This window comes from Calidris pugnax, unplaced genomic scaffold (assembly GCF_001431845.1).
Source record: "Calidris pugnax isolate Ruff unplaced genomic scaffold, ASM143184v1 scaffold106, whole genome shotgun sequence".
Classification (NCBI taxonomy): Eukaryota; Metazoa; Chordata; class Aves; order Charadriiformes; family Scolopacidae; genus Calidris; species Calidris pugnax.
In genome coordinates, this window is record NW_015090824.1 from 356983 (window position 1) to 369647 (window position 12665).

Genomic DNA, 12665 nt, shown 5'->3' on the forward strand with positions numbered 1-12665 from the left:
ATCCCGATGGCACGACAGGTCACCTGGATGCACACACAAGGACACACAGGGTTACTGGGGAGACAGGTCTCCAGCACAGTCTGCAAACACTACAAGAATGGTGTTCCCTGGCTCCGCAGGAGTTACACCAGGTCCCTTGTTGCATCTTGTGACCTTAAAAGCAAACAGGAGAGAGGGGAGGAGCAGAGGAGGGGAAGGGCCCAGCGCTGTACCATGCTGATGGTCACTATTTCATCATAAGCTCGAGAGGACTCCCCAGCGATGGTACCAGCAGCTCTCAGGTTTTCCACCCCAAATCCATTGTCCTTCCCGATGATGTCCAGGAGGACGTACCTGCAGGAAAGACAGAGCCATGGTGGAGTGGGCAGGACAGGGAGAAGCAGCCAGCTATGCAATGTGTCTGGCAGGATGCTGAGCCAGGATGTGGGAGCTGCATCCCAATGGGAACGCGGGGCAAGGCTCGGGGCAGCTTGGAGCCCCATGAAACAGTGGGGCTCACCTGGACTCGCCCCCTTCCTCCACGTGCTCACAGTGCACCGAGTTCATGGCACTGATCCTTGTGTAGTCCTGGGGAGTCAGGTACAGGTACTTGAACCCCTGGAAATAAAGAGGAGGAGACCGAGTTGAAGAGGAGGAGGATGAGTTGTAGAGCCCCCTGTGCACATGCTCATGTGGGACATGGCCCCTCTCCAAACCCAACATCAACAGCAGCTCAGGGACCAGGGCTGGACAGAGCAGCCATGCCAGCACTGACACCTTTGTCTCCTCCCTGCTGGGGGAAGAGGAGGGAATCATCCCCGTGGCACTGGGTGCTGGTGGGGTCTCACCTCCCTGCATTGACCCCACCACGGTTTTCTCTCCCAGTTTAGCTCTGGTCCTTCCTTCCCCAAATAAATCCTCTGTTGTTTTCTGCGATGGCAGGAGGGGAGGTGCCCACACACCTTGTAGGGGTCCTCAGGGTCTATCCAGGCCACCTGGAACATGTGCTTTATCTCATCCGCAAAGCCGATGCGGGCGCCGCTGTTGGCAGCGATGTAGATGCGGGGGATGCCTTCAGCCCGTGCCAGCTCCGAGGCCCGCAGGAAGACCAGGTCCTCCTCTGGCCCAAAGGAGCCAATCTTGTGTGTGATGTCGTTGCAGATGAGCACAATTTCCCGGCCTTTGGGATACTCGGGGGTCTTCAGCTTCATTTTGAAAGCAACCATCCCCACCTGCCCCAAAACAGCACAAGGTCACAGGGCGGGCTCTTCCAGAAAAATGGGGTCAGAGCTGGAGACTGTATTAGCTGTCAGACAAAACACTTGCTTGAGGAGCATCCCTTGGGCTTTAAATACAGCCAGACTGGGGAAGCCACCAGCCATTCCCACTTGCCACAGCACAGCTTGCCCCCACCCCGCTCTCTCACCCCATTCCCAAGTCATCCCTCCCTACCTCGTTCCCTCCAGGGACCCTGTTCATCTGCACCAGCTGTCCCTGTGAGTCCAGCACCAGCTCAGTGTATGTCAGGACGTCCTTAGGGTACTGCTCCGAGGAGCCCCATAGCTTGAAGAGAGCCTGCAGAGACACCGTGCACAGAATGAGCTGAAAGCACAGGGTTGTGGCAGCTCCAAGGCTATCTCCAAGCACAGATCCACAATCCTGCAGCAGGCTGGGGGGAGTAAAACTTTGTATTAGAGCCTCCCACCCTGCTGCAGACCTCCCTGCACAGGGCTTTCTGGCTCACATCCTCCACAGCAACATGCAAGAGCTAAGAATCCATTTTGAAATGCTTAATGTAATGAAAAACATTGGGGCTTGGGCTCTTTTTCTCATTTGCCAGCTCAGGGGAGAGGAGTTTTTTCCCCAGATGGGCATACTGAGGAGGGTGGGGAAGAAAAGCAAATTTGGAGCCTTTTTCTACTCAGCTTGACTCACCTGCCTGATCATCTCGGGGAAGTCATACACATAGGTGGTGCCCAAGGTCTGTGCCTGGAACCGCTTGGCCTGAAGCAGGTCTTTGGTGACGTAGGGGGTGTTGATGAGCATCCCGTGCTGCTGTCCTTGCTTGTCCCCATAGGACTGGAACATGATCTGGAGAGAAGGACAGAGCCTTGGCTGCCTTCCCTCAGGGTCTTCTGCACAACACTAAGTGCAACAGCCCCACAGGGCTGGAGCACAGCTGAGCTTTGCCTGGCCAAGATGCTCATGCCCATGGCTCTATTGAACCAAACCCCATGATTTTCCACTCTTTGCTGAGAGTGCAACACTGCTGTGCTGTAAGTACCAGTAACACCCTAACACTGACCTTCCCCTCCCAGTCCAAAAAATGCCCGACCACCCACCAGCCACACCCCTGGGGCTCAGCACAATTTTGGAGCAAAGTGTCACCCCAAGGTGCTCAAACAAATGCAGTGCAGAGGGGAGTGAAATTGGGTCAGTCCTGGGGGCTCTGGGACAGACCAGAATTGCAGGTGCACGTGGATTTTTGCAGAAACCACCCCAAAGCTTTGCTGGAGCTGACAGCAGCTGAAGCAGTCATGGTTGGGTTCCCGTTTGCAGCCACGGCCTGCCGTTACTCACGCTGCCGGTGCCGGGGTCCCTCACTTCCTTGTAGAGGCTGATGTCCAGGTAGTAGCCGGACTCGTTGGTGAGGAAGAGGCGGATGGGGATGGCGGTGGCAGTGGGCGTCAGGCGAATGTTGATCTTCACCTCAGCCTGCAGGACCCGCAGCTTCCAGAGGCGACTGCCGTAGCGCATGACCATGGACCGCACCGACTCCTCGATCTGGGTGGGGGACAGCACAGGATGGGTCTGTGGCCCTGGGGACACATCCTCAAGCGCATGATGCCAAGACCCCATTGCATCTCCACCTCAAACAGTTATTTCAGATTTGCTTTGGTCAAGCCCCTTCCCTCTCTCCATCCATCCATCCTTAGGAGCTGGTGCTGCCATCCAGACTCTCCGCTGGAGAGAAGGAAAGAGGGTGTCCCACACCCCCCTCAACAGACATAGTGTCCCTCCCTCAGGTCACGCAGTGCCCAGAGGAAGAACCTGCCACTCACCCCCACATCCTCCAGCAAAATGCCCACTTGTCCCAGTCTGTGCAAAAAGTCCCAATTCATTGCAAAGCATGAAATCTCAGCACCTCCCCAGCAAACAGCCCACACTGGAGGTCTGACACAGAAATTAAGCTTCAGGAGCCTCTGGGGCTGCTGAATCCATTCCCCACCCACGATCAGGTGGGCACTGGACAGGACTGGGTCTGCCAGCTGGCGTGGGCAGTTCCAGCCCATCCACATGGCAGTACCAAGCACGGAGGAGGACACAGCCTCCATCCCCAGATCAGCACTGCACTGATGGGAAGCAGGACACTGAGAGACACACCTTGGAGGGGTCCATGACAACCGTCGGGACAAAGTTGAGGAAGATGTGGTTGCAGTCAGTGCGGACGGTGGTGTTGTTGAAGGCCACCTCCAGCTCATCCATTGCCTCCAGGAGCAGCCGCTCACCCTCGTTCTGCAGGTACTCAAAGGAAGCCTCCTGCAGTGCAGCGGGTGGGTCAGGGGATGTCAGAGCAAGTCCTGCACCCAAAATGCACCCACCTCTGCCCGCACACCCGGGGGACCCAACGCCGCCTTGCCTTGGTGATGAGGTCCGAGTGGCGAACGATGGCGCGGATGAAGAAGCGGTAATCAGTGGCCTCGGTGCCCGCCTGCACTTTGGCAGCCCCCAGGTAGAGGTGCATCTTGTGGTTGGCACAGGGGATGGCCGTCAGGTCGAAGTTGCGCATGCGGCTCAGCTCCAGCTGGAACGCCAGCGCCGGCTCCAGGTGCCGGTAGATGCGGTCCTCTGCAAACTGGGGAGGTGTGGAGGGGGTGAGACAGCGACCGGCCAGCTCGGCGTGAGCCAGACCCTGCTTTTACCTCAACTCTTACCTCGTCCCTCGCTCTGAACGTGAAAAACTTTGGGAATTCTCTCTAGAGCAAACGGGAGAGAAAGCTCAGTGTGAATAATCCTGGCGCACAGAGGATTTTTCCAATTTTCAGTGAATTCATTAAAAAGAAAAAACCTTGCAGGCTTCCTCCTCCCGCAAAGGGAAAAGAGCTGGGAGTAATCAATGCCTTTTAAAGACAACTTAAAGCCACGGAGTGGCCACACAGGAACCACACATTACTGGAGACATTAGCAGTGTAAAGGATAAGGCAGGCAATTAATCACTCATTGAATCCCTCATTAATTAATGCCCAGCTCCTGATGCACAGTAGATCCATCACCCAAAGCTATGTCTGTGAGGTACTTATAGACGTTTCTAGAGGCTTTGGGGAGGTGGAAGCACAATGTGTCTAAAGTCACTCTGCCCATTGGCAGCTCAGTCTGCACTCACCTGCTGGGCAATGAGAAATGTGATTCTTCGGAGCCCACAGTCGACGAGGATGTTTTTCTACATGGGAACACAAGGATCCACCAGTCACAAGAGCTTAAACATCTCCACTGAGGGAGCAAACAAAACCCAACTGGCTGACACAGGGTGCAGGGTTTTGGCAAGCGCTGCATTGGGATGAGGCAGCACTTTGGGATATGGTGCAAAAAGGGGGTGCAGCCCCAGCAACAGACCTTGGACTGGGCAAAGGCTCTGAAGATGGGCACCAGCTTCTCATCCTCCATGTGTTCGGCCCAGCGGAGCGCGATGTTGAGGATGTGAATTGGCTCCTCACGGACATTCTGGCAACAAAACCACCCAGTCAAACCTGACCAGCAGCACCACTGCCATCCCAGCACCAGCCAGGGGGACAGCAATGGCACTGTGCCCACCTTGGCATCCTCCTCCTCATAGACGGTGGCTCGTGCCTCACTGAAGAGTGTGCTCTCTGAAGGTGGGTCGGCAAAGCACGAGATCACTTCATCGAAGTTCCTGCTCAAACAGTGAGGATGGGGTGACAAGTCAGCACATGGTGCCTACCCCATGCCCAAGGGGACAGCGTGAGGAACCTGCTGTGGCAGTGACATGGGTACCAGCACAGCAGCATGGGGACACACACCAGTTTGGCAGGGCTCCACCAGACCACGGCAAAAACACAGCTCATAAAACCCAGCTCTGAGCACTACAGTGATAACGTACAAAGATGCTTAAATCACACCAGACAAGGTCCCCCCAGGTTCCACATGTCCCCAAATGACATGTCATGTCCCCCCCAGGTAACTGTTGTACTGAAAATACCACTTGGCCCTGACCTCTGTCTGCTGGAAGAACAGGAGCTGCTGTGAGCACTGCCCAGCTGCCACCAGCTTTGGCTCTTCCACCCATTTTTGCTCTCTAACGATTGTAGCAGCACCCAAAAGGCACATACATGACCGACCAGGCATGTCCCTGCACCCCCACCTCGTGAAGTCCTCGAATTTGTCAAAGGCCACCATAGCTCCCATCCGCTGGCTCAGGGGAGAGAAGCCACTGTCCATGAAGAGCTCAGTGCTGTGCCGGGCCAGGTCGGGATTGGAGATGCTGATGGGGACGGACATCCTGCAGGGGGTAGCAAGGCAGCCATCAGCCATGGGTGGAAGCACCACTCCCGGGTCCAACAGGGACCACGCAGGTCCCACATTGGACCCTGACTTGGAGAGGGTCTGCCCTGGCCCACTGGCAAAGGGAGAGCATGGCAGGCAGCTCCCTTTGAGGGTCCTCATGTTTTGTGGGGAGAAGACAATACAAACCCAACAGCTTTGCAAAGAGGACCATGCCCAGGGAGCAGGAGAGGCCCCCATACCTGTTTGGGTGGGAGGAGGGCAGCATGAACTGGAACTCCACCAGGCAGGTACCATCTGAGAGCTGCCGGTGCTGCAGGCTGTTCAGCTCGTAGGCAATGTACCCGCGCCGCACGTACACCTGGGAGGGGGACAGCAGGAGGTACCACCGTTGTCCTGCTGCCACCACAAACATCCATGCCACCCCTCAGAGCTCACATGCCCCCGTGGCCCCCCCAGCCCTCACCTCGAGCGCTGCCATGCGCACCACCTGGTTGGTGTGGTAGAAGAAGATGGGAAGCACGTCAAAGATGGTGGTTTCTGAGAGGATCAGTTTCTAGGGGGAGGAAAGCAAAATTCAGGGCAGGATGAAGTGGGACCTCCCCCCCACTCCATCACAGGATGGGGGAGGCACGTTCCAGAGGAGTCCCTCAATACCCCCCCATCACAGGATAGGGGAGGCACGTTCCAGAGGAGTCCCTCAATGTGGGGTTGTGTAGGACTGGCCACTGGGGTGCCATGGGACACCCAGCCCTCCATGAGGACACCACCAGACCCAGACACAGATCTACATGTCAGTCCTCTTCCAAATGGGGTGAGGAGCAGGGACAGGGATTGGCAGCAATGGGGTATACCCCCCCCAGTCTGCTCCACACAGGCACTGATACTGCAGCAAGGCTTTGACTGCTTTTTTTGGCTATTTTTAAGAGTAAGCCACTTGCAACCAGACCTCCTCACCAAAGCTACCCAAGTTCCCTCTGTGGAAAAATATGCAATTCCCAACCTTCAGGTTTTCAGGGCAGTACTCGTGTCCGTACATGTCGATAGCAGAGAGGAAGATGGACTCCACCTGGTTGTGCCGCAGCTCGTAGGAGGGCAGGTGAGAAGCTATGAGCACCTGCAAGGGGAGAGACAGCTGGGACCATGGGGGACAGGGATAGGGACAGGGATGGGGAAGGCACAGCACGGTGCTTTGCTGACCTGCCGGGCTCTCAGTGCCACTTTGGAGTGCTCGGTCTTGCTGAGCTGCGTCAGCTCGTTGAGGATGGCCGTCAGCTCATCTGTCAGCGTGGGGTCACGGCCACAAAGCTGGTCCTGCAACACAGGATTGGCTTCACCTTGTGGCCCTGGCCCCACATGGGCAACTGGGAAGAGACACAGGGCACTAAAATAGGAAAAATGCTGCGTTTTGAACCAAATGCAACGCTGCAGAGGGGAGATAAAGTCCCCCTAATGAGGCACTTGAATGCAAAACCCAAATCCTGGGGATGCATTAAACAGAGGAGCAGAAAAGTGGTTTCTGAGGTGTCCACTCGCTTTCAAGGGGAAAGCACAGGGCTGTGACAGTCACCCACAGCCACGTCCCATCCCTCAGCGACACCGAACTTGTCTTGGTTTATGGGCTTTTCCCTGCCACCAGCCTTTATTTCTGATGCCTCAGGGCACGGGCTGTACTCACGATTAACATGGTCACCAGCAGGTTCTTCTTTGCCACCTGGGCGTGAGAGAAGATGCTCTCCAGCACGGGGGTCATGTCAGGTTTGCACTGCTCCCGCAGGCTGATGACACACTTGTCGTAGTGAGCTGTGGGGCAGAGCATGGTGAACCCTGCAGACCCTCCAGAGAGCCCCACAGACCTCCCTAGAGAGCCCCCAAGACCTCACCATGCTGGAACTGTGTCTCTACTTGTAGGTAGCGTCTCAGCAGGTCCAGCACCACTGCCTTCATGTAGCCCCGGATGCCGCTGCGGTACCTGGGGAGCAGAGAGGCCAGCACACTGCAAAGGAGGTGGCAGATGGGGGGGAGATGATCAGGCTGTGTCTCAGACAATGTGGGGCTCACCTCTGCACCAGCTGCACCACACTCTGCGTGTTCATGAAGAAGACCTCCCGCTCAGCCTTCCTCTGCAGCGTGGCTGCGTGGGTGTCCAGCACGTTGGCGATCTGCAGGGAGAGGACACAGGGTCCAGTGCAGCTCGGAGCCACCATGGCCGTGGGGCTGCCAGCTCCCCAGCTTGCCCAGAGACAGTGGTGCTGCACACAGAGCCTTCTGTTTGGGTTATTTTTTCCCCTCAAGTGAAAAATACAAAGTGACAAATAAAGGTAGAAACATACATAGAAAAATACAAATATAGAAACACAAATATAAAAGCACAAACACAAACCCACAAATATTTCCCTCACTGATTTAATTGTTTTATATTATCTCTTGGAAGGACAAATTCAGGCAGAAGCTCCTAAGCAGCTCTAGCTGAAAAGGAGGTGAAGCTGGGGAGTGCAGCCCCCGCACCACTCACCTGCTGGCTGGGGAAGCGGCAGAGCACGGAGGTGATGTTGCTGGCATACTGTGCCATCACCTTCCGGATTGACTTCTCCACAGATGGGGGGATTCTTCCTGAAATGCTTGTCATGATCTCCTGCAGCTCCAGGAGGGGCAGGGAAGGGTCCCGCAAGGTCTTCATCAACTGCGCCACCCACTCCTTCACCTGTGGGGAGGTGAAGCTGGTACCACCTGCACCCACCAGTGCTGCCTGTCTTGCCATCATGGCAAACACAAGGCAATGGGGGAGGACACCTGGACTGCCTTTGCCACCAGCACCCACCTTGGTGCTGAAGTAGGGCTCGGGTAGGCAGTACCCGTTCATGACGTTGGTGAGATTGTCCAGCACATTGCGGAGAACCTGGTGCTGCTTCTCACCAGTCATGGGGAGGGTCTGCTGGGCTGGGAATCCCCCTGTGAATGGCTGTGCCTGGAGAGAGCAGAAAGAGATGGGCTGGCCCAGGTTCTCACTGATGTGGGACAGGGGCCTCCAAGAGCTACAGCTGCCTCAAAAGCCCCAGAGAAACCATCACAACCCTCTCCAACATCTGCTGTTGGTTAGACACAGAGGAAGAACCTAACATTCAGCATCCTCAGTGCCCCATGGGACACCATTTGGGAGCAGATGGGAAGGGACAGCAGCGTGGCCAGCCCCTGGTAGACTCACGGGCTTCACTTTGGTGGGATCATCCAACTCCAGCCGGGCTATGACGCAGCCCGCCTCCAGCAGCGCGCCCGGCCGCTTGACGTAGTGCACCCGCCCTGACTCCTCCACCACCAGTGTCATGATGATCTTCATCACCTGGGGGAGAATGGGTGAAACGGTCACCGAATGAGCAGCACCCACATGTCTTGGGCACCATGGCAGCTTTAGTGGGTTTGATCTTTGCCATGTGCTGGAGTTGCAGGAGATGCAAGAGAGTGGCTCCTCCAATCTCTTCAGCAAAACTCACCTCAATCTCTGCAAAAACATTTCCCTCGGCCACGTGGCCACCATCTTCCACTGTGTACTGCAGCAGCTTCCCCGCGGAGGGTGAGCGCAGCACCGTCGGGTCCTTCTCCTTCTCAAAGTCACACGTTTTGTTGCCGATGGTGATCCGGTATCTTAAGGAGAGGGAAAGGTCTTACCAACCAACTGCTGGTCAGCGGGGAGAGGCTATTGGGACCCCATGGGGAGGTACCTGTCAATCTCCTCCTTCATGTAGGTGGTGTAGCTGTTGCCGTTGTAGGAGAGCAGCAGCCCACCATCGTTCAGCCGGTGCACGTCGATCTCAATGTGAGTGCGGTTCATGATGATGACATACGTCGTCAGGGACTGGCGGGCAACCTGCGGGCAGCAGCCGGGGACACCCTTTAGTGCAACCCCCCAAAACACGTTCAGTGGCCTTTCTGGGGACTGGTGGGGAGTGAGGAACATGTCCCCAAGCTCAGAGCAAGGGCCAGTGCAGGAACAGTGTGCTGCCACCGGATGGGGCTGTGTGGAGGGAGGGCAGGAGGCAGCAACCTCACCATGCACCAAAAAGTTCAACTCTCAGCCTGGAGCTGATTTAACTCATGGCTCACCTGCTGCTTTCATTGTGAGTAGGGATTTTTTTGCATGAAGTTCAACCAATTTGGTTGAAAAGCAAGAAAAGGGTGGGGGTTCTTTATTAAACTCAGGGCAACAGGATGTATGAAAATGTCTGTCTAGTTAAAATGAGGTTATTAATATAACCTTATTAAAATGAGGTTGTTAACCTCATTTTTACACTGCACATTTTTAAAGGGCAACCTCGTATTTATTGCACCTTCATCCTTCAGGACAGGAGCACACATCCCTGTCCCCGTGCAAAGAGCTGCTGGCCAGTTCAGGAGGAGCACAGCCCAGCCCTCACCTGGAGAACATACTTCACGCCCTCATAGATGAGCTCCACGTCGACGATGTTTAGCAAGGAGGCTGCTGGCAGCACCTGCCCCCTGAAACACAACGGGTGGTGAGACACCACGAGAGGCTCTTGCCTTGCGCGCCGGCAGGGAGCCAAGTGTGTGAGATGTCAGCAGAGCTGCTGGCGTCGGGCCGTGCGGGCTCCGAGAAGGTGACCCAAGGGAAAAAGCATCTGCTTTGAAATGACCCACGTGAGCACCTTGTAAAAATGCAACGGGAGGCAGGCCAGACCCTGGCAAAACACGCTCAGATAAGGGTGCAGGGGAGAGCCCCAGGCACCCTCCCTCCAAGGCCGGAGGAATAACCTTGACGTTCAAGTACAAAAACAAAAGCAAGCTGCATTCAGCCAAGTCACTTTCCCTTGAAAGCTGTTTTCCCAACCCTGTGAAATGTTTTCCCCTCTCCTGATAAAGCAATAGCCAAGAAGCTGGAGCTGTGAGGCACAGCAGACACTCCTGTTTCCCAGGCTGTTGCAGTGCCACAGATTTGCAAAACTTTTGCAGCAAAAGTGAGAAGGAAGATGGCCCAGGGAGAGCAACACTCGGGTCTTCGTGCTTGCAGGAGCCACATGGGCTGCTGAGAGCCACTCTTTAGGACATCCACTCCCTGTGCCCCCTGTGCCCATGGCAGAACCCCCATCAGGGAGCCTCTGCTCCGCACCTCTCCAGAGAGTGCAGGAAGTCAGTCATGCACGTCCTGAAGGCAGCATCCGCGACATTCAGGGCACCACAGACAACACCCAGCATCGTGTCTGGCTTCTCTGCCTGTGAGGGGCAAAAACAACAGGGTTTGGGTCTTACACAAGAAGGGGAACAGTGAGCCTGGGGAGGCGGTTTCCCCCACCTGCACTTTCTCGGCGATCAGATGGTCCAGCCAGCCAGTGTCGATCTCGTTGTTCTGGAAGCTCTCTGTCTCCAGCAACTTGATCAGATACTCCACTGTGGTCCGGAAATCCCCGCGGATAGACAGCTCTTTCAGGGCAACCACCATGTTCCTTTCAGAGAGCAAAACCCTCCATTAATGACCAATGAGGCAGTGCTCGCCTTTCAGCAGAGGAAACCGGGGAACCACAGGGACCACACTGATGAGCTCCTGAGCCCTGGGTGCCCTCATGCCTGGATGAAACAGCCCCACAATCAGCACTGTTACACGTTGCTTAATTACTGAACATTGCTTAGCAGATCACTGCATTGTGTCTTTAAGGATCAGGTTGATGAACTGGGGCTGTAGCACCACTGCAGTCCACAAACCTTGGCACTCTGTGCTTCTGCAGCACAAACAAGCCACTCAGCACAGCAGCACCATTCTGGTCCTCTCAAATAAAAGTCACTTTTCCTGGCTCGTGCACTGATTGCAAGTCTTCCCAAGGACACCCGTTGTCCACCCCGTCCCACCACACTCACGAGATAGCCTCCTCCCGGTTCTCTCCCCACGAGAAGCAGTGCCCAAACTGGGAATCAGCAAACTCGTGCAGCCCCCCGGCCGCCGCCACGCTGAAGTACCCCCAGACGTTCTTGCTGCTGCGGAAGTTCAACTCCTGCACCGTCCCCGAGCTGGGCTTGAAACCCTGAGTGAAGACAGAGCAGAAGACATGGAGACATGGACATGGAGAAACCAGGTTCGAGACTCCTGCAGCGTAAACAGGAGGAGAATCCCTGTGCCATTTATCTGTCTGCAACCAGGTTTGAGACTCCTGCAGCATAAACAGAAGGAGAATCCCTGTGCCATTTATCTGTCTGCACATGGATCTCACCCATCCCACAGGTTCAACACCCATGAAGATTGTCCATCTGGGGAGGACTGTGCCCAGTTCAACCCCATGAGTGGCAGGGGGAGTCCCCCTGTCCCCACATGTGGGGCTGGTGCATGAGAGCCTGTCTCCCCTTGGCTCACCTCCTCGGGGTTCTCGCTGGTGATCCGGGCGGCGATGACGTGGCCCCTGGGCACGGGGGGGTTGGTGGGGCTGTGGAAGCAGATGGGTGTATCGCCCCAGGGGCTCTCTCCGTACAGCACCCGGATGTCTTTTATCCTGTGCAAGGGGATGCCCATTGCAATCTGCACGAGAGAAATGAGGAGGACTTAAGCTGCCAGAAGAAGACTTTAGCATCAAAATTGCAACTGGGAGACACGGATAGATGGGAGCCAAAGGTGAAGGAGGGTTGCTACATGGTTCTGCATGAACCTCCACGCTGGTATATGGGAGAGCTTCCCTAGGCCAGTCTCTAGCCTAGCGCTTCTCCCTAAATTACAAAATTTCTTCATCTAACACCTTGCGCTCAGGTACCTGCAGCTGGGCAGCAGGGAGGTTCACATCTGCGATCATCTCCGTGCAAGGGTGCTCCACCTGCAGGCGTGGGTTCAGCTCGAGGAAGTGGAAGCTCCCGTCCTCGCTGTAGAGGTACTCGACGGTGCCCGTGCTCACGTAGCCCACCATCTGGGCCAGGCGGACCGCACACTGCAGGAGAGGGCACAACCACCACGGGGAGTAATGACCCTCTGTTCACTGCAGCAGAGTTGGGGTGTCCCAAGGAAAGTGGCAGCAGTGTCCTTGCATGGACCCAAGGAGACAAACCGGTCTGGGGCTCCCTGCTTGGCTCGGGGGGTCCCTCCCTTCCTTAGGAGCCTCAGATGCCAAAAAACACAATAAACCCAGCAAGAATCAGACCAGTTTCTCACTAAAACCTTGTGCCGCCCTAAGACCAGG

The 12665-nt window shown here is 55.8% G+C and overlaps 1 protein-coding gene across 1 annotated transcript in view; it reads right to left on the minus strand.

Annotated features, from left to right (window-relative positions):
* ACACB (acetyl-CoA carboxylase beta) overlaps positions 1-12665 on the minus strand; it is a 44412-nt gene that overhangs the window by 27336 nt on the left and 4411 nt on the right. Inside the window, exons 10-40 of the mRNA XM_014940034.1 lie at positions 12246-12416; positions 11855-12016; positions 11365-11528; positions 10805-10955; positions 10622-10725; positions 9912-9993; positions 9219-9364; positions 8991-9141; positions 8705-8839; positions 8321-8467; positions 8015-8203; positions 7561-7661; positions 7383-7471; positions 7178-7302; positions 6700-6813; positions 6503-6616; positions 5966-6055; positions 5742-5860; positions 5360-5497; positions 4792-4891; positions 4594-4701; positions 4364-4420; positions 3915-3956; positions 3620-3835; positions 3364-3519; positions 2560-2763; positions 1915-2070; positions 1432-1554; positions 942-1211; positions 500-597; positions 213-333 (exon numbers count right to left, since the gene is read on the minus strand). Coding sequence (XP_014795520.1) covers positions 213-333; positions 500-597; positions 942-1211; positions 1432-1554; positions 1915-2070; positions 2560-2763; positions 3364-3519; positions 3620-3835; positions 3915-3956; positions 4364-4420; positions 4594-4701; positions 4792-4891; positions 5360-5497; positions 5742-5860; positions 5966-6055; positions 6503-6616; positions 6700-6813; positions 7178-7302; positions 7383-7471; positions 7561-7661; positions 8015-8203; positions 8321-8467; positions 8705-8839; positions 8991-9141; positions 9219-9364; positions 9912-9993; positions 10622-10725; positions 10805-10955; positions 11365-11528; positions 11855-12016; positions 12246-12416 — 4143 coding nt within the window. The remainder of the gene's footprint in view (positions 1-212; positions 334-499; positions 598-941; positions 1212-1431; positions 1555-1914; positions 2071-2559; positions 2764-3363; positions 3520-3619; positions 3836-3914; positions 3957-4363; positions 4421-4593; positions 4702-4791; positions 4892-5359; positions 5498-5741; positions 5861-5965; positions 6056-6502; positions 6617-6699; positions 6814-7177; positions 7303-7382; positions 7472-7560; positions 7662-8014; positions 8204-8320; positions 8468-8704; positions 8840-8990; positions 9142-9218; positions 9365-9911; positions 9994-10621; positions 10726-10804; positions 10956-11364; positions 11529-11854; positions 12017-12245; positions 12417-12665) is intronic.